Source organism: Spinacia oleracea, chromosome 6 (genome assembly GCF_020520425.1).
Source record: "Spinacia oleracea cultivar Varoflay chromosome 6, BTI_SOV_V1, whole genome shotgun sequence".
NCBI classification, from domain to species: domain Eukaryota; kingdom Viridiplantae; phylum Streptophyta; class Magnoliopsida; order Caryophyllales; family Amaranthaceae; genus Spinacia; species Spinacia oleracea.
The window spans coordinates 13343969-13369660 of NC_079492.1; the positions used below are offsets into that span (position 1 = coordinate 13343969).

Sequence of the window (25692 nt, forward strand, 5' to 3'; positions counted from 1 at the left end):
ACATATCTGTATGAAGCAATGGAGTTTGTGAAAGACATGCCCATGGAAGCTGAGGCTAAAATGTGGACTTCTTTGGTTAGCTCTTGTAGGACTCATGGCAATAAGTATTTAGGAAGAATGGCAGCTAAGAAACTGCTACAACTAGATCCAAATAGGGTAGAGAATTATGTTTTATTATCAAATATACTAGCACAATCAGGTAAGTGGGGCGATGTTAGAAGTGTGAGGGAAAACATGAGGGAGAAAGGTCTTCAGAAAGATGCTGGTTGTAGTTGGATTGAAGTTGGAGGGAAGATTTATAATTTTGTGGTTGGTGATCACATGCTTTCTAAATCAGAAGAGATTCGAGAAATGTGGAGTGTATTAGAGGAGAAGATCAGTAAATATGGTTAGGTTCCTAATACTAGCTCAGTGCTTCATGATGTAGGACAATAAGAGAAATTACAAATGTTGAGGGGACATAGTGAGAACTCATAGTATCCTTTGGCTTGTTAAAAGCTGTAGAAGGTATGGCAGTGAGAGTGTGCAAGAATCTACGTATATGTAGTGAATGCCATAACGCCATTAAATTGGTATCCTAGGTTGTGAACAGGGAGATAGTTGTGAGAAACATCATGCTTCAAAGTTCCCACCCAACCATTTTTTTCTTTTCTCCTTTCTTGCGGTTGCCCAGTTAGTAAATTCTTTCAATTTTAATTGATTTCAATTTTGGATTTAATTCTGAATTTGATTTTCTTATTTGGTTGAATTTCTCTTTATTTTTCTGTTCTAAGTGTGAGAATCTTTGAAAGGCTATGTTGTTGCATTTTGGTGCTTAGAATTTAGTGTGTTTTTAGTAAAGATTCCGAATTGAGTTTTGGAATTTTTGGTGCCACTTGGATTCTGTTTAAGTCTTGAATTCTTGGTGGGGTTTTGAAATTGATGAATTTAATTATATTTTGATGTAGATTCGGATTTGGGTTGATTTTCTTTGGGGGTGCACTAATGAACAAATATTTTCTAATGTGGTGCCAATTATGAGCATACTGTTTGGAAGGTAGTAAAGAATTAGTTCAATAGTTTGTTTTTTTGATATTTGAGTTGGGTTTTAGTCTACAGTTGCTAGTTTCAATAGTAGATTTTCAGAAGCGAAATTGTAATAAGTGTTTAGTTGGCTGAGCAGTGCTCTGAAAATCATTGCACTTTGTTAGGATTCGAATTTTCCTTGCCAATATGTTGGAGCTTAGATTCTTGCAGGATTTGTAAGTTTAATGTGTTAGATTAGACTTGCATTAGACAGTCCATAGAGTGGCAAGTAACAAGTTCATTGGAGCTAGGATTGCTGGTTGGTCAGTTGTTAACTTTTTTCGAGCATGTTCTTGGGAGTGCGGGAATCTGAATAAGTCTATCTTCTTAAGTTTATGATGTGGAGATGGAGAGGCAGCAAATATATTTGTGTGTTTAGATTTACTGTTTGGTGTTCAAATTCACATTCTGCTAAGTTCTGAACCTCAGTTTGTTGATCTAGTTCAGTTTGTTGCTGTGTTCAGTATTGTTCTACTGGTTACTACCTGAAATGTTGACTTGTGTGTTAAGGCCAAAGTTGACCATGCTGGATGTGCTGCTGCTTTCTCATCTGTTATTTTTCTAAGTTGTTTGCCTCTGTACTGTCATACCTGCCTCACAAGACTACTACTACTGTTATTGTTGTTGTGTTCATCATCATCATCATAATTACTATCAGTTGCATTCTCTGATAGTTTACGGGAATGTACAGGAGGCTACTTTGTTTCTTTCATTTGAATTTTAGGGTCCTTAGTTAATTTTTCTCCACTCTACCTTTGGGCTTAGCTAAGACATTATAGGCTAGTTAGTTACTTACAGCAGTTCCACTGATCAGTTGAATGCAAAACTTAAAATCTCCCATAACTAAATTTTTCATAATTCTTAAAAGACGCTTTCAAGCTTAGACTATCTACAGAACATTCAGATTATTGTGTACACCCGTCTCATTTTTCTTATTAAACTTATTATATTTTCATATTAGTCTACTAGTACAATTGACATTTCCTTCAAATTAGGTATTGAAAAAGTATAAATTATTAAACTTATTATATTTTCATATTAGTCTACTAGTACAATTGACTATTATCTTTGCCTTGATGTTTCAAACAATTACTCCGCATTCATGTTTAAATTGTTGTGCAGTTTCTATCTATTATGAGGGACAATCGAGAATGGATGTATAATAGGTTAGAGGGAAAATTTCTTAGCCCAACCTTTGCTCACAAGGTCGGTGAATTTATTGCGTTTGCTACCACCCAAGATAATGTTGTGTTAGATGGTATGATGAAATGTCCATGTGCAAAGTGTCGAAATATTCCATATCAAGATATAGACAATGTAAAGGAGCATCTCTATAAGTCTGGTTTTAAGCCTAACTATTTCCAATGGGTTTATCACGGGGAATTGCGTTTCCTGAAGAATTCTCAAAGTGCTGGCTCCACATCCACTGAGGATGCCTCTAACCCTTATATAAGCATGGTGCAAGATGCTTTTGCACAAGAAGGTCATTTAGAAGATATTGAAGAGGAACCACATCCTACTTTCAAGAAGTTCTTTCACATGTTGAAGGCAGCTCAAGAGCCATTATATGATGGTTCCAAGTTGTCTTTGTTAGCAGCTGCTGCAAGGCTGGCTAACATCAAGTGTGAGTATAATATTCCTATAAAAGGCGTAGACGACGTTGCTTCCTTGATGAGAGACATGTGCCCAGATGAAAGTAAGATGTCTGATAGTTTTTCCAAGACAAAGAAGCTACTTGCAGGGCTAGAGCTTCCTCACCAAAGGATACATGTATGTCCAAATGGTTGCATGTTATTTTGGAAGGAACACAAAGATCTCAAAGAATGTCTTTATTGTAAGGGAAGTCGTTATAAGACAATTATGGAAAATGGCAACAATTCTCCTCATAGCGTTCTGATTTATTTGCCTATCGGCCCGAGATTGCAGAGACTATATGCAACAAAATCTACTGCTGAGAAAATGAGGTGGCACCATGATAATCCTCGAGCTCATGGCCTAATGTCTCATCCAAGTGATGGAGAGGCATGGAAGCACCTAGATAAAGAGTATGAATCATTTGCCGTCGAGCCTCGAAATGTTCGACTTGGTCTTTGTACCGACGGATTTTCACCATTTGGGAAGACCGGGAGGCAATATTCTTGTTGGTCCGTCATCTTGACTCCTTATAATCTTCCACCCTCGTTGTGCATGAAAAAAACCTTTTATGTTTCTAAGTTTGATAATTCCAGGTCCAAAAAGCCCAAAAGGGAATCTGGATGTGTTCTTGCAACCTCTTATTGAAGAATTAAAACAACTATGAGAGGTAGGATTGCCGACTTATGACATCTCTAAGAAACAAAATTTTCAAATGAAGGTTGCATTGCTTTGGACAATCAGTGATTTTCCGGCATATGGCATGCTTTCGGTATGGAGAACGGCAGGTAGATTAGCTTGTCCTTATTGTATGGAAAAGACTAAGGCATTCACTCTTACCAATGGTGGAAAACAAATTTGGTTTGATTGTCACTGACAGTTTTTACCCTGTGATCACGCTTTTCGAAAAAATAAGAGTGCTTTTCGCAAAGACACAGTTGAAAACTCTTCTCCTCCGCCACGATTGAGTGGAGAAGAAGTTTGGAATTGTGTATCTTTGATTCCAACAACCCTTGAGTGTATAAGGGATGAAGTTGACCGTCCAGAAGGGTTTGGTGTTTTGCACCATTTTACAAAGCAGAGTGTCTTTTGGGAGCTTCCATATTGGAGCAAACTCTTGATACGCTATAATCTTGATGTCATGCACATTGAAAAAAATGTGTTTGATAATGTGTTTCACACTGTAATGGATGTCAAGGGGAAAACTAAAGACAATGTGAAAGGAAGAAGAGACTTGAAAGTGTATTGTAAACGACGGAAGTTGGAGTCTCGAGATTTTGTTAACAGTAAAGGGGAGGAAGTAACCATAAAGCCGAATGCTCCTTTTGTGTTGCCCAAAGATAAAAGGAAACTTGTTTGTGAATGGGTGAAGAAACTAAAGTTTCCTGATGGTTATGCTTCAAATTTAGGCTATTGCGTCGATTTAAAGGAATGTAAGCTATTCGGTATGAAAAGTCATGATTTCCATGTTTTTATGCAACGGTTGCTTCCTGTCGTTTTTAAAGATTTGTTGCCCCTAAATGAGTGGAATGTATTCACTGAATTGAGCCAATTTTTTAAAGATGTTTGCTCAACCACCTTGAAAGTTAATCATATGGAGCGCTTAGAGGATAATATCCTGAAATTCTTTGCAAGTTAGAGAGAACATTTCCACTTGGTTTTTTCAATTCAATGGAACATCTTCCTATTCATTTGCCTTATGAGGCAAAAGTTTGTGGCCCGGTTCAGTATAGGTGGATGTACACTTTTGAGAGGTAACATCCTAAATTCTTGTAGAACTTTAATTATTTTAATAATATAATTATAAGATTAATAACAAATAATTTTACCCTCTAGGTTTCTATACCATTTAAAAAAGGTGGGTAATAAAGCTCGAGTGGAAGGCTCAATTTGCAATGCTTACCTACTAGAGGAGATAACAAGTTTTTGCTCTCTTTACTTTGAAGAAGATGTTAACTGTAAGGTGAAAGATTTAGGATTGGGTACATGTGTTGATAATGAATCAAAAATTGATCCCTATCTACCTGAGATGTTTTCTTCTATTATTGGGCATAGTTCTTCGGAAGGCCAATTTTGTTACCTTGATGAAAAGGATTACAAAGTCGCTCATCGATATGTTCTAAGTAATTGTGAAATATTACAACAATATCAAAGGTAATATTCTTTGATTTTAAATTATATATATTACCTACAAGTCCTTAATATGCGTAAATACTAAAATAATTAACAGTTTATTTGAAGAACAAATGATAAGCGAGCGAAGGTGTCAAAATTCAGATGAAGTTTGGATTAAATGCGAAGACAAATATCCTGATTGGTTCAAAGACTATGTAAGGTAATCAATTTGTGATAAGTACACAAATATATATTATATTTATATTATACTTAAATTATACTTGTATTTTGAGCATTCAAGTCAATAACCATAGTGACATATTGCTCCATCTATTATTATAGGTATTGAAAAAGGGGATCAATACTGACATTATTCGCTCATTAGCATCTGGACCACTGACAAGAGTTCGAAAATTCAACCGATATCACATTAATGGATATCACTTTCATACGTTTGCTTATGGAAAGAATAAGTCAACTATGAACTATGGTGTTTGTGTAAAAAGTGTCCAGTGAGATGATTTTTATGGCATTCTTCAAGAAATGATAGAATTGACTTATGTCGGAGAAAGAAAGCGTCACACAACAGTGTTGTTTAAGTGTGATTGGTTTGATGATGAACGTGGTACTAGGATACATGAAAAGTACAATCTTGTTGAGGTGAATCATTCAAAGAGATATCCGAAGTATGACCCGTTTGTACTGGCCTACCAAGTTGAGCAAGTCTATTATGCTCCTTCTCCGGCTAACAGTAGTGAAAGAAATCAATGGTGGTTTATTTTTGATGTAAAGGCAAGGGGAATTATTGATGCCCCAGTTGATCCTATGGCTTTCCAATTACTAGCCAATGAAAACCCTTCATTGCTATCCGAGTTTCAGGTCGAAGAATTTGTAGAACGCGAAGAAGAAACTCAAGTGCTTTCCTCTCATGAATATGAGGAGGTGGTGGTGGAGGAGGAGGAGGAGGAGGAGGAGGAGGAGGAGGAGGCGGAATAGGAAGAGGAAGAGAAAGAAGAGGAAGATAGTTTATTTTAGATTAGGACATGTTAACCTACTTTTATTTTGACTTTATTTTTGATAGATATTTGAGGAGCTCTCTTGATTGGCTCCCCTTTAAACAAAACTTATGCATATACAACATATTTATAGTTGTTGTATTCTGGTATCTAGATTTTTTATTCCCCTCATCTATTTAGATTTTTCTTAGGACAATTCTAGACATTTTAGTTACTAGATTTTTCTAGGTTAGCTCTAGATATTTCCTAAGATTATTCTAGATTATAATTTACAATCACATATTTCAAGATTATTCTAGATTATAATTTACAATCACTTATTTCAAGATTTTTCTAGATTAATATTTAACAATTTTTAAATTATTTAAATAAATGTTGTGTGTTTGTAGCTTCTTATTTTACAAGTTTCACTAATTAAGTTTTTTTTTCTTGTAAACGTATAAATATAGCTTTCTGCCTCTTTGATTCAAAATATTTATATTGTTATAGTGCCTTTGTTACCTTTTCTCTTCTCATTTTATGGCTTGCAGGTTGATTGATAATGGTTAATACTAGAGGTGGCTTGAGGGGTGCTATCACTAGGCCTCGAACTGTGCCCCAGAATCGCCATGCTTCTCCCCCAGTGCCCGGGAATCGCCATGCTTCTCCCCTGGTGCCACGAAATTGCCATGCTTCTCCCCCGATGCCGCGGAATCGCCATGCTTCTCCCCCAGTGCCCCGGAATCGCCTTCCTTCTCCCCCAGTGCCCCGTAATCGCCTTCCTTCTCCCCCAGTGCGAGATGAAGTACATGATTTTGCCATGGAAGAACAACCTACTCATCGGCATGAGATGGAAACCGATGATGATGATGATGATGATGATCCTAATGGAAATGGAGCTGAATTTCCTGATGAAACGGGTAATCCTGATGCTACTAAAATTTTTGCACAAAATTGATGGGCTATGGTGAGTACCTCTAACTAAATTTAATTTTCATTGTATATATTTTATATGTGGGTTGTTTCTAAGTTTTTTTGAAACAGGTTCCATTCTCGTGAAGTTGTAATGAAGTCGTTGAAACTTCATATAAGACTTATTTTATGGGACCATGGAGAAATTGGAAAAGAGTTCTCATAGAAGCACAAGGAATATGGTGGAAGGCCTTTAAGGTGAAATATTTTTTATTATTTCCGAGTCTTTATTTTCTTCTCATAAATCAAATATTCATTAACAATTGGTTCTTTCATGCTTAATAAAAGAAAAGTTCTCTTGGGATCCTTCGATGGCTATAATAGTAAAGAAAGGATGGCGACAAAAGTGTTCTAGGCGGCTTTCGGGTGTAGTGTGTAAGATGTTTAGAACGAAAGGCTACCGTTCTAAATGGTGTCACCCAAGCATTAGGAAACGACTTGCAGCGTTGAGAGCAACTGAGGCCTTCAAAAAGAAATCTGATCAATGTTCTATTAACAGAAAGAAGCCCGGAAAAGCAACTCTTATCCATTGCCAAAGATCTAAATCATCTGAGAAAATTAGGATTGAATTGGTATGTCTTCTACCACATATTCAACTTGAATTCATTATCTAATGATCTGCCTGATGTATCTGCTTCGTGCATGCCATTCTAAGTTTATACCTGTTGCTACTGTTCCGAATGTCCGGCCTTGTGGCACAATTAGTTGATCTTTTAGCTGTTGTTCTGATAAACTTGGTCTGCTAAGTTCTAAACTTCAGTTTGCACTAGTAGAAAAAATGTCATTTGCAGCGCGGGTAAAAGGGGCTTTTTGCAGTGTTTTTGAGCGCTTCAAGTGTGATGGCTGCAAATAGTGGGCTTTCATTTGCAGCGAACAGAAACTCTGCAAAAAGCCATTAATTGCAGCGCATGGTGTCTCACACGCGCTACAAAAAGTCCATTTTTCGCAACCCTTTGCAGTACGCATGGTTTCACAGCCCCATTTCTGTAACTATTCGCAGCATTCACTTAACAGTACGCGTGGTAAATAGTACATTTATTTTATTAAAAAAAATAATCAGATGAACAATCCATTGCCAGAATAATCCCTAATGAAACAACCAAATGCAATACACCCACCACCTAATTATAACAATATACACCAAGCCACCATCACATTCTAAGCCAAACCAACAATTGATATTCAATCAATCTACATATTACATCAACATTTCTATCCTAATTAAAACAATCAGATGAACGATGAACAATACTCAGTACCTAACTAAATCAATAAACAAAAAATGTCAACCAAAACTTTGAGCGGACAAGCCAAACTAACAATAACCCACCTCAATTGTAATTAAGTTCATACAAATATTAAAAAATAATCACCCTTCTCCTATCCGTTGCCCACCTTGCTCTATACAGCAGGAGAACACCTCTCTTTGAATGAGTGTCATCTTCCTCGTACCGAGCCCTGCAAAGAAATTTAACAAATAAATCAATATGAGAGGTCGGGGGATTAGTACTTCCCCGATAATACATATGAAAATGTACTTCCCCGACAAATAAACCAACATCGAATAACTTTAAAAAACAAAGGTATGTTTTGCATTACCCCATTAAACACAATAAGTAAATGTAGTATTTTATCGACTTTATTCTTTGTTATTGGTTGTATTTCTATGTCGTTTGCATTACTACTTCAAAAGTTAAATTATTATGTCTATCAACTACTTTGTCTATGTGATCTAAAATACAGTCATGACAAAGAATATAATTTTTCAAAGAAGATCAAAGTCCAAAATGATTTTCCATTCGAAACTTGGGCTTTGATTCACATAAAGATACTCAACAATCAACATAATTTTAGACTCTCGTAAGAGACAGGTGGCAAGTCAGATATTGAAAAAATTCCAAGGTGGACAGACACAAGTCTTTTCCAGGCTGTTTATATTCTTAACCATTATCTATCCCCGTCCCCCAAATGAACAAATAAATAAATAAGATATCAGGTCGACATTGATTACTAAGCATGTAGCAGTATGTTGCAATTATAGACAATAAGCTCTAGATCATCAATATACATAAGTCTAAATAATTTCACAAAAGGACTGAAATTGCAACTGAAATTTCCCACAGTTCACACTTCAAACTATGTCCTCTAGCACACAATTACTATGCCATGGTATTACCTTGTTTTCTCAATTCTCATTGCTAATAAAAAGATCTATTGTGTCAACAATGATAACTACGTTATCTAACATCCTTACTGAAAGAATTCAATCAGTTTTCTTTAAGTAGATAGTCCTGCTCTCTGCCTTTGGTGCTTCTGCCCTATTGATTTATATTGTCAATGATTTGACTAAGAAGTTAAAGGTGTTGTACATGATCATTAAAATTTGAATAAAACTCCATGGGTAAAATACAACAACGAACAAGCACTAAGGTATTCTAGATTTCTAGAACAAGCAGTCACACATGGAGTTGTTAGCATTCATTACTTAAAGCTGTCTTAGAAAACCCAACAATTATCAACATACCATGTGCAGAGATGGACAAAAATGTGAAAACTGGAGCCCCTCCACCATCACCAGTATCATCATTGTTCTCTGAAAATTTGGAAAACTGTTGAATGGCACTACCACTAGTAGTTTTCAAGAAGCATCTCATCAATTTCGTCATGTCAATAACAACAGCGACCTACAAGATATATCATCCAGCCCTAATTAATAATGTAAGACATGGACTATGTGACATTATATAGAACATATTACACCTAACAGATACATATAATTCTCATGAGTAGCATCCAACACCTAACAGACATGGACTAGAAGTTTTTGCTTAGAATCTGTTGAAATAGGCGACAGCGAGTAGTTTTAGAATCGAAATAGCATAGTAACTGGTTAATTTTTTTTAATTAAATGAAGCTAGAATTACAAAATAAGAAAAAAAATTCAAATAAATAAAGATGGAGCATAAAAGGTGAACGAATTCAGTCGCAAGAACCAAACAAAATTCCAAGAACAAATAGAGATTAAGACTCAAACCAATCCGGCCAGAAAAATTAACAAAATCGACCTAAATAACATAAAACAAACAAACAACGTATAACAAAATTAACCCAAAAATGACCAGAATCAGTCTCCGGTCAATAAAACCACCCAAAACTACAACAAAGACCAGATTTGGTTCCAATTTGTACCAGACTCAGACCAGCTAAAATATTAAGTCTAGCATGGAACCGTCCCAAAGAGGAAAAGACCAAACAAATCAGATGATAAAAGAAATCTTGATATTTACGGTCCAGATACTTTCAGAAGTTCCAAGTTGCAACACAATATTCTAGCAGAAGAAATAACCAAGAGTAATTAAGAAGCATCTGCTTACCAACTTTATAGGTTCCAATTTCAGAAGTTCCAAGTTACAACACAATGATCTCCTACTCTGGAATTCTTCGTATGGCCATGTTGCATGCATCATCACAATTAACGGGAAGTTTGTGAATACCTGTTGCAATAAAATAAGAAGAGATCAGATTGAAAAGGTATGTTGAAACATGCAATGAGTTACTGATGATAAAATAAAACAAAGAAAACAAATGAGAACAGAGAAAATAAATAAGACCTGGTACATAAAACCTTTCATATAATTGTAAAATATTAAAATTGTAACATGGTATTGAAGCAAAAGCAAATTTCCCTAGTAATTTTAGAATTAGAAGGATCAAGCATTATCCTAACCTCTACTTGTAAAGAACGCTAATGTTAAGCGAGGTCTGGTTTGATTCCTACACTCCATACCTACATTTTATTCCAATAGCTAAGAGAATACAGCTAATGCCAAGTTCAACAGATAATTAGCAGCAGCATACAAGTATTAAAATCATCTTTGCTCCAGAAAATATTACCTTTAAAAGGGCAGGGCCCCCCTCTTCCCTAACAATAGTCTTGACACAATCTACGAAGCCTTTGTACTGGTTTCCTGATCCCTGTGGTGAAAATATATGATGCCAAGAGTCACTATAAGAACACATGCAACAAGTAAAGAATACATAAATAAGAATAGATCAGACCCAACATTGCCTTCTTATGCAAAAAAATAACACACAGAAAAAACAAACACCAAACAAAAGAACAAACCAAAAACATCTATCAGTTTCAGAATTATTTCACCATGTAAATAACAAAAAAATAAAATAAGAAATTCAACATGGAGAAAACTCTAGTATAAATAACACATGATTTGCTGAATTGAGACCGGGTACTTGATTAACAAAATATAATGTGGTACAGGAAGACCAACCTTTGGGGACAAGAAAAGAACAGGGAGGCGTGGGGGAGAAGGGGAAATAAAGAGACGCGGAGGAAAAACATTAAAAGAGATAGCTAAAAGATATCATCAGCCGGGGCAGAAAATGTACCTGCAGCTGAAGTTAACATTGCAGAAGCAGGAGGTGCCATGTCAAAACCGCTCATCCATTTGCTGTCACAACACAAGTTAGAGTCCATAAAATCAAAGGAACTGTCATTAACACTTGTCAAAACATAAACGAACGACCATAAAGATTGGCAATATAAGAAATACTAGTAAATGGACATACTCCAATATAAGTCAAAACTGATCCAGAAGATCTTCCCTCCAATGCAACATACTCCATAGGTTGATTGAACTTCGGGACAACTGGATAAGGTTCGAAAATAAGTACAAGACGTTCCATGACACGGGATAAAAATGTAGGAAAACAGAAAATAAATCAAGAATTGCTGGTAATACTAATGAGCACGATAATTACATCATTGCTTGGACAAAGAACAAATTCTGGAACACGATCTGATCAAGCATGACAGGAATCCTGGACAAATTCCCTTGTGGATCAACATAAATGCAGAAATACTCCTCCAGCATTTCAGTTTTTCCCTTGAGTAGCTCAGTGTTCATCTGGAGATCAATAATTCAAATGTTAATTCATATTAAAAGCAATTTGTCAAAAGGGTGTAAATGGACTACCCATAGCTATATGACACGACATCTTGTTGGAAAGCCACAAACTTTAACAGTGAGCTCATACCTAAAGTATGAACATATTCGAAGAGGATGAATGTGCCAATTGTAACAAACGTTGATTTATAAAGATGGAAGAAGTAAGGACATGAATATCTGGTTAAGTAACTTTGTAGTTAAACAAAGTCACTAACCCGCCTAGGCCTCAAGCATGCAGGACAGAAAATGGACAGGAAATGGACAAAGGGAGAGGTCAATGACAAAAAAATATGCACAACCACCACCATCTATGAATTCATCAAAATCGGCATCAGACTATTCCAGAGCATACATGAATTCATCCTATCACCCTTATGTAGACCCAAATTTTAAAAAGAATGATGTTAAAAGGTAGCATACTAAGGTTGATGAAATCATGGAAAATCACTGAGCTTTTCCTAGTATTTTATCATTCAGAGTGTTATTGATCATCCAATGAACAATACTATACACTATACTCAGTCCTAATTTTGCTTTCAACAGTAGCTTCATGAATCATTACACTGTATAATCAATACCTAGCCTCTGTACTGCCTTGCATATCAAAGGGTTTGCTGAAATTGAATCTAGAGAAGTATCCTGATTAAATTAGTTTTAATAAAAAATTATTAAACTGGTAAAAAATGGTGGTCTGATGAATTAATTTTAGGAGAATAGCTTATTACAAAAAATAAAATCAACCATACAAAAACCAGATCCCAAAGAACTAAAACTTTGAAAATTAATCAACCTAATTGCACGGGATTTATTCAAAGATATGAAAATTTAACAAATAAACATCGAGTGAATTCCAAATAGCCTTAACCAGTTTGAACCCAAAATAGACAGAAATAGCATTAAAATAACAAAAAAAAACCATTAATAAAAAAGCTGAAGAAATTAGGCATTTAGAAAACCCCCCAAACCAATGCAAACAAAACCCTAGAAAAATACGGCAATGAACAATTCGAAAAGAGATTACCTTGCCGTAGGTGAAGCAACAAACTGGAAGAATCATGGTTCAATTCAAAGGCCAGCTGCTCCATCTCGCCTTTCCCCATCGATGGAGCAATTCTGCAGTGGAGGAACTTGATGGGTTTTAGGCTTTAGGCAGAGGTTTACAAGGTCAGATTAATAAACACCTGAAAAAAATCACAACCGGAACTAAAATTGCAGCAGACATTAAGAAATTAAATGCACTAATCAATAAATTCACACTCAACAAACAAAACCCTAAGCTGACGAAACGGCAAAACGCGGCGTAATAACAAGCTAATTGAACGAAATTAAAAACAAATTAAACGCACAAATAAATCAATATTCAAACTCACACGAAACCCTAAGCTGAAAAATCGGAACATTAACAAGCTAAATGCAAAAAAATACAAAAAAAAGAAATTTAAACGCCCAAATCAATCAAAGTCTACACTCACAAACAAAACCCTAATGCAACATTTGACGACGACGATTAGCGCAATAAGCACAAATTTAACAGCGGAAAACTGAAAATCAATTAATGGAACGAATCTACAAGAAGTTGAGAAACTTACAATTAAATTCGAGGTAATTGGTAGTGAATGATAAGGCAAGATTAAGTCAATTATTAAAAGGTTGACTTTAGGCGCCAAAATGTTGTTATAACCAACTCTGCTGACGTGGCAGTTAGTTACAATTCTGTTGAGCTAACATCTAAGTGTATATATATAACAACAAGCTCAATGTAATGATCATACAATTACATAATACAAATCCTCTCCCTATTCTAATCTCTTATCTGTTCTTCATTCTCCTCTTCTATTCTGCAATCTTCTTTTCTTCTTCTCTTCTTATCTTTAATTCTTCTTCTCTTCTTCTGTAATTCAATACTTCAGTCTGATCTTTTCTTGGAGATCAGTAAACAGTGAAGGGATATCCTTCCTACATCAGTGGTATCAGAGCATATCTGAACTCCACATCAGTTGAAATCGATTTGGGGGTTCTGTGCGATTTTGGGAATTCGATTGAAATCAAACTGACATCAACTGAAATTACACAATTAGATTGTTTGTGCTAAGGCAAATCTGGCGCCATCAACCAGGAAAAACATGGAGGATCATCTTAAGCAGTTGGAGGAAAGGATGATTGCACAAGCTCACAGAGTTGATGATCAATCAACTCAGATTCAGGATCAATCCAAGAAAATGGATGGAATCATGGAATTACTGCTGGAAATGAGAAACCAGATGAACCAATTGAAGGATAGTACTTCAGAGAATGGTCACAGCAGGCAAGCAGGTGGTTCTCAACATCAGCATACCAAAACATTGGGGTATAATCCTAAACTCACATTTCCTAAATTTGATGGCAATAATACTAGAATTTGGATTAAGCAGTGCAGCAGATACTTTAATCTGTGCCATATTCCTGATGAACAAAAAGTGGACCTAGCTTCACTAAATATGGTGGACAAGGCAGAAAAATGGGTAACCAGTTATCTAACCTCAAGAAGAAATGTAGATTGGGGGGAATTTTTTTTGGATTTAATGGCTAGATTTAGGGATACTAAAGGTAGTAATTCTGTGGAATAGTTTAATAAACTCAAGCAATCTGACTCTATTGATTCATATCTTGATGAATTTGAAGATTTGAGGTCTGATGTGCTTAATACTCATCATAGTTTGACTGAGGAGTATATTCTGGACAGTTTTATTGGAGGGTTAGACCCAATAGTAAAGCCATTTGTGAAGGCTTTCAAGCCAAGTTCTATTGCTGAAGCTGTGGATTTTGCAAGACTACAAGAAGAACAGAATCTAGCTTGTTCATATAAACACAAACCTACCCTGGCCTTATTCTCAATCCAATAGGCCAACAAACTATTCCCAAACCAGTAAAGCCATACAAGCCATTCCTGTGAGTGTCAATAAACCTGCGCTTCTTCCTACACCAAGTATCAAACCTCAAATAGCTTCCACCAAATTTCAACCCAAGTATGCCAGGAATTTTAGACATATTCCTGCTGATGTTAGGGCTGAAAAGATAGCAAAAGGGCTATGCTATTATTGTGATCAGCATTATGATAGAAACCATAAATGTCAGTTCAAAGAACCTCAACTATTCACAGTAGAGATTTCTAGTAGTGATGATAAAGTGGATTCTCACAGTGAAGATGAAACCAATGATTCAGAAGATGAAGGCCTCAATGAACCAATTCTTTCTCTTAATGCTCTTTCTGGTAACCAGACTTTTCAGACAATGAGGGTTAAGGGTCTAGTTGGCTCAAAGTTGTTTCATATTTTGGTAGATTCTGGAAGCACACACAACTTCCTGGATTTAGATTTGGCTAAAAAGATGGGTTGCAAAATAGAAACTATTCCAATTCAACATGTTGCAGTAGCTGATGGAAACCATCTGAATTGTCAACATGTGTGTAAGGAATTTTCATGGGAGATGCAAGGGAAAACATTCAAAGCAGATGTTATGTTAATTGCTTTGGGTGGTTGTGATATGGTGCTTGGAGTTCAGTGGTTGGCTACTTTGGGTCCCATCTGCTGGGATTTCAAAGAACTAAGAATGGAATTCATGCAGTCTGGTAAACAGTTTGAATTAAAAGGAGTTCATCCCCAAAAGGTTAAACTAGTGGAAGGAACTCCATCAGCTAAACTGTTTGATAGTGCAGTTCAGTTGTGCTTATTGCAAGTGAGGGATATGGCATTTATGAAACTAGAAGTAGAGGATGCCAGTAACCAGTTATTTCCAACTGAATTGTTGAAACTGCAAGATTCCTATAAGGATATTTTTGCAGATCCATATCAGCTGCCACCTCACAGGGGAGTTTTTTATCACACCATACCTTTGGAACCAAACTCTAGGCCTGTTAATATCAGACCATATAGGTATCCTTTGAAACAAAGGGATATTATTGAGAAGTTGGTACAAGAGATGCTGGAAAGAGGGATTATCCAAAATAGTGCAAGTCCATTGGCCTCTCCAGTTGTCCTTGTGGGAAAGAAAGATGGCACTTGGAGATTGTGTGTAGATTACAGAGAGTTGAATAACAGGACTGTCAAGAACAAGTTTCCCATTCCAATTATAGATGAGTTAATTGATGAGTTAGCTGGAGCAACCATTTTTAGCAAATTAGACTTGAGAGCTGGTTATCATCAGTTAAGAGTTAGTGATAAGGATGTATATAAGACTGCTTTCAAAACTCATGCAGGACACTTTGAGTTTTTGGTGATGCCATTTGGATTGACCAATGCACCTGCATCTTTTCAAGGATGGATGTACAGTGTGTTTAAGCCATTGTTAAGGAAATGTGTTCTGGTCTTTTTTGATGACATCTTGGTATACAGCAAAACTAAAGAGGAACACTGGAATCATTTAGCTCAAGTCTTTGAACTTATGAGGCAAAACAGCATGTTTGCCAAGGCCAGCAAATGCAATTTTGCTATGGATAAAGTGGAATACCTTGGCCATTTCATTTCAGCAAAAGGGATAGAAACTGATCCTGGAAAAATTTCAGCTGTGGAAAGCTGGCCAGTTCCTGCTACAGTTAAGAAGTTGAGAAGTTTCTTAGGCCTAGCAAGTTACTACAGAAAATTTGTCATGCACTACTCTCTCATTTGCAAACCCTTGACTGAATTATTGAAGAAAGGAGCATTTGCTTGGTGTGATCAGGCTCAACAGGCATTTGAAAAACTTAAACAAGGGTTAATTACAGCTCCTGTGTTAGCTTTGCCAGATTTTACAAACACATTTGTAGTTGAAACAGATGCTTCTAGCAATGGAATTGGTGTTGTGTTGATGCAGGAAAGTCACCCTTTGGCTTTTATTAGTAGAACCTTGGGTCCTAGATGGCAGAAACTTTCTGTGTATGAAAAGGACCTCTTGGCTATAGTCTTTGCAGTACAAAAGTGGGAACAATATTTGATGAGTGCACACTTTATCATTAAGACAGATCAGAAAAGTTTGAAGTGGCTGTTACAACAAAAGATTTCTACACCTTTTAAACAGTTTTGGCTCTCAAAACTGATGGGATTTGATTATGAGATCCAATATAAGTGTGGAAAAGACAATGTTGCAGCAGATGCTTTGTCTAGGGTGCAAGGTTCAGCACTGCTTTGTATGGCAATCTCTGTGGTTAGCTCAGATCTCACCAATTTGATTAAAGCCAGCTATACTATTGATGATGGTTTGGTCAATGTTCTGGCTGCTTTACAACAAACAGATGCAGTTGATCATTTTACTTTGGTAGATGGTTTATTAAGAAGGAAGAACAAGATTGTTTTGGGCCCTGATGATGCGTTGAAAATAAAAGTCATTAATTGGTTACATTCAGAACCTGAAAGTGGTCACTCAGGAAGGGAACTTACTTTAAGAAGGGTCAAGAACTTGTTTTATTGGAAGGGCATGACTAGAGATGTGAGAACTTTTGTGAAACATTGTAAAGTGTGCCAAGCTGCAAAGTATGATACATCTACAAAACCTGGATTGTTACAACCATTACCAATCCCTGAGGCTGTATGGATGGATATTTCAATGGATTTTATTACAGGTTTGCCCAAGTCTGCAGGAAAAGATGTTATCTTTGTAGTGGTGGATAGACTAAGCAAGTATAGTCATTTTATGTCATTGTCACACCCATTCACTGCCATTCAAGTTGCTCAAGCCTATTTGGACCATGTTTTTAAGTTGTATGGGTGGCCAAGGAGTATTGTTAGTGATAGGGATGCTATTTTCTTAAGTCAGTTCTAGAAAGGACTTTTCAGTTTACATGGCACTTCATTCTTGCTGTCATCTTCATATCATCCAGAAACTGATGGGCAAACTGAGGTGGTAAACAGGTGTTTGGAAACATATCTTAGATGTATGTGTACTGAGAATCCTAAAGAATGGCATAATTGGTTTCCTTTGGCAGAATGGTGGTATAATACCCACTTCCATTCTGCAACACAAATCACCCCTTATGAACTGGTGTATGGCCAGCCACCCCCTTTACATTTGCCATACTTACCTGGAGATTCTGATAATGCAGAGGTTGACAGAAGTCTGCAAAGGAGAGAAACAATGCTTACTCTTCTCAAATCTCATCTTCACAAGGCACAGTCTAGAATGAAGCATCAAGCTGACAAACATAGGTCTGATCGGGTGTTTAAGGTTGATGATTGGGTATGGCTTAAGCTACAACCTTACAGACAACAATTAGTTCAGTCTAGGGCAAATCATAAGATGTCTTTGAAGTATTATGGGCCTTTCCAAGTCACAACTGTCATTGGTAAAGTGGCTTATCAACTGAAGCTACCACAGGAAGCTAAAATCCACAACGTGTTCTATGTTTCTCAGTTGAAAGCTTTTCATGGAAAACTACCTATGGCTGCTCATATTCCAGACTGGTTTCATGGAAAAAATGCAACAACAGTTTATAAACCTGCTGCTATACTTGACAGTAGGGTGATTAAACTTCATGATCAGTATTCAGTGGGAAAATTTTCCTCCACATGAATCATCTTGGGTGGATTCTACTGAGTTTTCATCACAATTTCCAGCTTTTACATTACCTTAAACTTGAGGCAAGTTTATTTTCAACAGGGGAGGTATGATAAGGCAAGATTAAGTCAATTATTAAAAGGTTGACTTTAGGCGCCAAAATGTTGTTATAACCAACTCTGCTGACGTGGCAGTTAGTTACAATTCTGTTGAGCTAACATCTAAGTGTATATATAGAACAGCAAGCTCAATGTAATGATCATACAATTACATAATACAAATCCTCTCCCTATTCTAATCTCTAATCTGTTCTTCATTCTCCTCTTCTATTCTGCAATCTTCTTTTCTTCTTCTCTTCTGATCTTTAATTCTTCTTCTCTTCTTCTGTAATTCAATACTTCAGTCTGATCTTTTCTTGGAGATCAGTAAACAGTGAAGGGATATCCTTCCTGCATCAGTGAATCAGAGCTCTGATACAAGGTAGTTCGACGACTCTCCCATGGCTTAGTAATGTTAGATCTGATGAAGAGAGAGAGAGGAGAGAGAGGAGAGGGGGGGTATGGTAGGGTTTGAGGGAGTCTGAAATGGGCGAGAGAATTCAAATTACTCGCAGCCTCCAGTAACCACGCCGCGCTGCGATTTAAGTCTATTTTTTTTTTATTTCGCAGCGTTCAGAGCCCACTAAAAGTTGATAAAAAATCATTAAACGGTTGACCCGCGTTGACCATTTGCTTTTCGCAGCGACCGGTTATCACGTGAGTTGTGAATGGATTACTGCAAATGTCTTTTTTTCTACTAGTGTTGCTTATCTACTTATGTTTGTTGTTGTATCGAATTTGTTAATTAGCATTAAAAAATCAGTGCCTGATTCTATCAATATTTAGTATTTGTTGAGTTACTGATTATTTTAGCTGGAGGAGTTCTTTGTTTTGTTTTCAATGGTCATGCAGTTGCTTTCTCGGTGGTTGAATAATGGGTGATCAAGTATGTTGTTAGTTGACTCCGTTGTCTGATAGCCTTATTTGCAGAAAGGTTCGTGCTAGATGATTTTGATGTGCATAGTGGATTGATTTTGGAGTCTTTTCTGAACAGTTGTTTCGACTACTACTGTTCCTGTAGTTTACTTAATCTCTTTCAACTTCAGTTTATATACTGGTTCCTTGTTAATCTGCCTGCAGTGTGTTCTGTTGTTCGTAATTTTCTCCTCCTTTTTGGTCGTGGACCTTTTGCAGCTATAGGATATTGGTACATCTGAAGCAATGCAAACTTTTGATTTGGGATGGGTGTTGTGAGTCGTTCTCTTTTCATTTTTCTTGATTAGTTACCTTGAAAACCAAATTACACAGGGGATGGTATATAATTTTGATGATTAGAATTTGCGGTCTATTCATTCTCCACTGTGGTTTTACTCATTCTCAATCTGGGACCTTAATGTTGTCGATTTCAGTTTTTATACAGGTTTTTTTTGGAATTCTGACTGCAGTATGTGGTGTCCTATTCTTCTACTCCTGTTTAATCATGGACCTATTTTCTTCATGTATAGGAAATTGAATTCAGTGATTTGGGATGTTTTGTGAATCTTTCTAGTCATTTGTCTGATTTGTTGGTTTATATGTCGTAAAGTCAATTCATCCACTTCTTGATTCAATGCTTGATCCACTGCCTGATTCTATCAATATTTCAGTATTCAGTTCCTACTCGCATCTCAATTCAGTGCCTACTTGCATCTCAAGTCAAGTTTGTAACTTTTCCTATGTTATTCTATGAAATCGAAACACGCCAACCACCATACTGCATGCCGAAAGATTTAGAGTTTCCAAGCATCTCCTTTACTCATGTTAACTCCTGCTAACTCCTGTTAAGCCAAAAACAAATGCACCCTTTTTACCTTCCTTAAAGGGATCAACACAAACAGACCAACAAAACAGACTAGAAAAAGATAAGCAGTCATCCATCCAACTTTCACATCCTTATAACTTGCTGGAGAATTCCCTTCCATGTTAACTCCTGCTAACTCATAAGTCTTCTTGTTCAATCCCAAAAGATAAGACACAAATCCACCTGTTACATCAAAGAAAAAACATGATCATATATAAATCTGATTTTGATCTGTTTATTCCATGGTTATGAACTCAGAGACTATTCTCGTCAGGTTTATGTGTTCATCAAATTTAGGTAACAGGAAATGTTTATTATGCAGAATCAGTTTTTTAACAGATGCATAGATGGAAAACCCCCATTTATATTGTTTTATCGAGGATTTATCAAAAACCTTTCGAAACTCTGAGTGATAGAAGTAACATACGTCCAACACTGAGAGGACTAATATATAATTGTTATAATCTAACTGTAATACTAACAACAACTAGCTACTTTCTCTAATCTTTTTCCAAAGTAAATCCATTACTTTTTTTTTATTGTTATATTACACTTTTCCTTTCATCCTAACTTTCTTATAAACAGTTTCCTTTCATCCTAACTTTCCTTACAAACAGAATATTTAGGTTTGAAGAGTGGGTAGGCCTTAGGATGTCAAAGAAGGGTTCCTCTAATTCCAGAAATGGTCCCGATATATGTTGAAGTTCAGCTTAGTCTAGGTGATCAAATTGAGATTATATGTGCTCCAAGGTGAAGTTGATACTTGAACTGCTAGTTTTTTGGGGGGAGGGGGGAGGGACTGGTGGTGGGTATGGAGTGATTGGGTTATTACCATCTTCTTAAGAGTAAGCAGAAAAACACCGGTTGGAATACTGTATGAGATTACAGTCTGGGCGTAAGAAATGTTCCGGGACCACCTTATTCTAGATTCACCTTCTCCGCAATTGAAAGTCACCCTCCCTGCAAGAATTAGTTCATCTCTAGGTTATAATAGATCCCTAGTTCCATGGTGGGATGTTGACACTTTGAGTTGCCCAACAGATCAAGATACTTGCCTTTGCACCAAGTGCTTTCAAACCTGGTTTACATCCACAGGGCCACAGACCCACAGTAATCATATGAGCTAGGAAAGAGTACACGCTGTTCCACGCGGGTAATTTGTTGAAACTAAGGCCACAATATTTGATTGGTTGAGTGACCTGACCTAGCTAATAGGGAACTAACTTATAAGTATGAGTAGAACCAACGACCAGACTGTAACAATTTATCTGGTGCAAAACAGCTTTAGGGATCTGGAAGAAAATGGCTGAAAACACATACAAATCACCTTAGTATAACTAATAAGATTGTGAAGATGATCAATAGTAAGCACCTATTTTTCAACTGTCCATACAGTCTGCTGTGTCTGCAAGGCCTTACTACATGGCTTGGTATTCAGATTACTGGTACAAGCTTGCAGAATATAATCAGTAGTATTAAAAGAAGGAGGTTTTCTAAATTTAGAACTCAAGTATGTTATGCAGGGGTGGCAGCTATGGTATATCTGATTTGGAAAAGCAGAAATCAAAGTTTCAAGGAAAACTTTGTGCCAGCAGTGCATTCTGTTATGGGGAGTTTGAAGCAAATTGTGAGATATAGGATCACAGTAGTCATGAGTCAGAAAGTGAGCAGGAGAGACAGTAGTTGGTTTCTCAGTTTGTAATTGCTGTATAGTTGTGTGTAGCTAGTTTGTTAGCTGCTAGGTGTTGTGTTGGCTGCTGTAGCAGTTAGTTGTGTTTGTTGCCTGCTCAGTTTGAGTTGGCTAGGTTGTATTTGACCTTGTTTGGTATTAATTATAATGCTTGCTTACCAAAAAAAAAGAAGATGATCAATAGTGTCAAAATTAATACCACTCATGTAAATCTTATTAGTGTTAAGATCAGTACCACTCATGTAAATCTCAGACTTGGAGAAACTTCCTACAGATCAGGATATATCAGGAAAATCATTGAAGAGTCTTCTAAAAGCAGCGACAGAAGGAAACGGCATTTGCTGACAACATGCCATCTATGATTAGATTTTCTATACATGGGATATCTGTTAGGTTATGATACATATGACACTACATAGATCATGCGGAAACAACCATTAACCCAGGACAACATATTATTTACACATAATCATATAGCATAATTTAGATGCATACTCTTTGTTGCGTGCCCTCCCTAGCTGCGCCCGAACCGAACAAGAACAAGTCTTTTAGGACTCCAAGTGTCGTCCCTCCGTAGATAGTCCACAGCACGTCCGGATCCGCCTTAAGATTGACCAACTAGAATCGCCCTTAAGGTACTAGAAAATTTCGGCACTTTATGAGCAAGATGTGTGTTTTAATTTTCTCTCAAAAAAAACTCACTTTTGAATACTTTGAAACTTATGTATAAATTATGACCCCTAGGCCTTTATTTATAGAGTTATGGAAAAGGAATCGTAATCCTAGTAGGATGCGAATTAATTGGAATTAGAATCCTACATGAATTCTATTTAATTAATTTATCCAATTAGGAATAGAAATTTAATCATACACTGACTCTTGTAGATTCAGGAATCACGCATGAGCACAAACTCACACACACACGGCAGCCACAAGGGCTGCCCATGCGCGTGCGAGCAGCAGCCCGCGCAGCACGGCCCACGCAGCCGCGGCCCTTGGCGCGCGCTGGGCCTGCCTTGCGGTAGGCCTGGGCGCTGCCTTGGCTGGGCTTGTGGCGCGCATGCTTGCTGGGCGATGGCCCCGGCTTCGTGCTGGGCCTTCGTCCGGCAAGCCTCGTCCGATGCTAATTCGTACGATACGCTTCCGATTAAATTTCCATTTCCGGAATCTATTTCCGATACGAACAATATTTAATATTTCCGATTCCGGAATTAATTTCCGTTTCGAACAAATATTTAATATTTCCGTTTCCGGAATTATTTTCCGATTCCGGCAATATTTCCGATTCTGACAATATTTCCGTTTCCGGCAATATTTCCGATTCTGGTAATATTTCCATTTCCAATAATATTTTCCGATACGTACCATGTTTCCGTTTCCGGCAACATCTACGACTTGGATAATATTCATATTTCCGACACGATCCATATTTCCGTTTCCGGCAATATCATCGTTTCCGGAGTATTCATTTCTTGCCTGTGACGATCTTAGCTCCCACTGAAACCAAGATCCGTCGGTTCCGAATATTCATAGATGGAGTATTTAATGCCATTAAATACTTGATCCGTTTACGTACTATTTGTGTGACCCTACGGGTTCAGTCAAGAGTAAGCTGTGGATTAATATCATTAATTCCACTTGAACTGAAGCGGCCTCTAGCTAGGCATTCAGCTCACTTGATCTCACTGAATTTATTAACTTGTTAATTAATACTGAACCGCATTTATTAGACTTAACATAGAATGCATACTTGGACCAAGGGCATTATTTCCTTCAGTCTCCCACTTGTCCTTAGGGACAAGTGTGCATTTCCTAATTCCTTTGTCGCTCGATGCTTGCTCTTGAACATAAGGTAAGAGTTGTCATCCTTATTATGTCCAGAGGTGTTCCTCGGTTTCAGAGTTCAACTGATCAAATAAACAGATAATCATAGCCTATGATTCATCTGAGCACGGCCATGCATTTCACAGTTTCTAGCTCTCCGAGTGGCCTTGTACAACTTTTAAGCATCTCATCCCGATTTATGGGAGGACAATCCCAATCTTGCGATCTTGAGATTAGACTTCGTTTGATAGGTGATTACCTGATCGTTGCCTTTATAGCCTCCTTTTACGGTGCGACGGTTGGTCAACGTCAAAGCAACCAGTTCTCAAACAAGTAATCTCAAATCACTCAGGTATTGAGGATTTAGTGTCTAATAATTTAATGAAATTTACTTATGACAGACTTTCATCTCTTACAGTAAAGTTTCATAGGTCTTGTCCGATACTAGTCTTCCCAAAGTAAGTATCTATGCAAATGATTATGACATTGCCATGTCCACATAGTTCAAGAAACAGAACTACTAGTCATCTTGCACTCTAATCGTCTAACGTTTTCTATGCGTCCAATTTTATAGAAAACTCCGATTAGGGACCATTTTCAACCTTTGACATTCAAGTTCACTTGATAGACATTTCTTAGTCACAGGACTGGTCCTGACAGTCTATCTTGAATATATCGTCAAATTGAAGGGACTCATCATTTAATAAACCACAAATTAAATGGAAAAATGAATTTCTTTCATTTATTGTGAATGATTAACCAATAATGTTTTACAAAGATTTAAACTCTAAAACTTTAAAACATTAAACAGAGACATCAAAGCCATTCTCCAATATGCTTGATTCCCATAGCTGCAGTGTGCGAGTTGTGCTTCGCTTGCGGCAGAGGTTTAGTTAATGGATCTGATATGTTGTTATCAGTTCCAATTTTGCTTATCTCGACTTCTTTTCTTTCAACGAACTCTCGTAGAAGGTGAAATCTACGAAGTACATGCTTGACTCTCTGGTGGTGTCTAGGCTCTTTTGCCTGTGCAATAGCTCCGTTATTATCACAATACAGGGCTATTGGTCCTTTAATGGAGGGGACTACACCAAGTTCTCCTATGAACTTCCTTAGCCATATAGCTTCCTTTGCTGCTTCATGTGCAGCAATGTACTCCGCTTCAGTTGTAGAATCCGCAATGGTGCTTTGCTTAGCACTTTTCCAGCTTACTGCTCCTCCGTTGAGGCAGAAGACAAACCCAGACTGTGATCTGAAATCATCTTTGTCGGTTTGGAAACTTGCGTCCGTATAGCCTTTAACAATTAATTCATCATCTCCACCATAGACCAGGAAGTCATCTTTGTGCCTTTTCAGGTACTTCAGAATGTTCTTGGCAGCAGTCCAATGCGCCTCTCCTGGGTCTGACTGGTATCTGCTCGTAGCACTGAGTGCGTACGCAACATCCGGGCGTGTACATATCATAGCATACATTATTGAACCAATCAATGATGCATATGGAATCCCATTCATTCGTCTACGCTCATCAAGTGTTTTTGGGCACTGAGTCTTGCTTAGAGTCATTCCATGAGACATGGGTAGGTAGCCTCGCTTGGAGTCCGCCATCTTGAACCTATCAAGCACCTTATTGATATAAGTGCTTTGACTAAGTCCAATCATCTTTTTAGATCTATCTCTGTAAATCTTGATGCCCAATATGTACTGTGCTTCTCCTAGATCCTTCATCGAAAAACATTTCCCAAGCCAAATCTTGACAGAGTTCAACATAGGAATGTCATTTCCGATAAGCAATATGTCGTCGACATATAATACTAGGAAAGCAATTTTGCTCCCACTGACCTTCTTGTATACACAAGATTCGTCCGCGTTCTTGATGAAACCAAAGTCACTGACTGCTTCATCAAAACGTATATTCCAGCTCCTGGATGCCTGCTTCAATCCGTAGATTGACTTCTTTAGCTTGCATACCTTTTTAGCATTCTTTGGATCCTCAAAACCTTCAGGCTGTGTCATAAACACAGTTTCTGTTAAAACGCCGTTTAAGAAAGCA

General features: G+C 37.2%; 2 protein-coding genes and 1 long non-coding RNA gene across 3 annotated transcripts; 2 read left to right on the forward strand and 1 right to left on the reverse strand.

The window, feature by feature from the left end:
• Window positions 1-2199: 2199 nt before the first annotated feature.
• Window positions 2200-3345, forward strand: LOC110798653 (uncharacterized). The gene has a single exon (XM_022003836.2). The coding sequence runs from the start codon at window positions 2200-2202 to the stop codon at window positions 3343-3345; it is 1146 nt and encodes a 381-aa protein (XP_021859528.2).
• Window positions 3346-6369: 3024 nt separating this feature from the next.
• LOC130462946 (early nodulin-12B-like) lies at window positions 6370-6765 on the forward strand. The gene has a single exon (XM_056831942.1). The coding sequence runs from the start codon at window positions 6370-6372 to the stop codon at window positions 6763-6765; it is 396 nt and encodes a 131-aa protein (XP_056687920.1).
• A 1170-nt stretch (window positions 6766-7935) lies between these two features.
• Window positions 7936-13419, reverse strand: LOC110798649 (uncharacterized). The gene is made up of 9 exons (XR_008923514.1): window positions 13336-13419; window positions 12768-12927; window positions 11559-11704; window positions 11367-11446; window positions 11187-11248; window positions 10674-10754; window positions 10154-10273; window positions 9304-9463; window positions 7936-8237 (listed from the first exon to the last, which is right to left on the reverse strand). It is a non-coding gene; the product is annotated as an uncharacterized lncRNA (long non-coding RNA).
• Between the last annotated feature and the right edge of the window lie 12273 nt (window positions 13420-25692).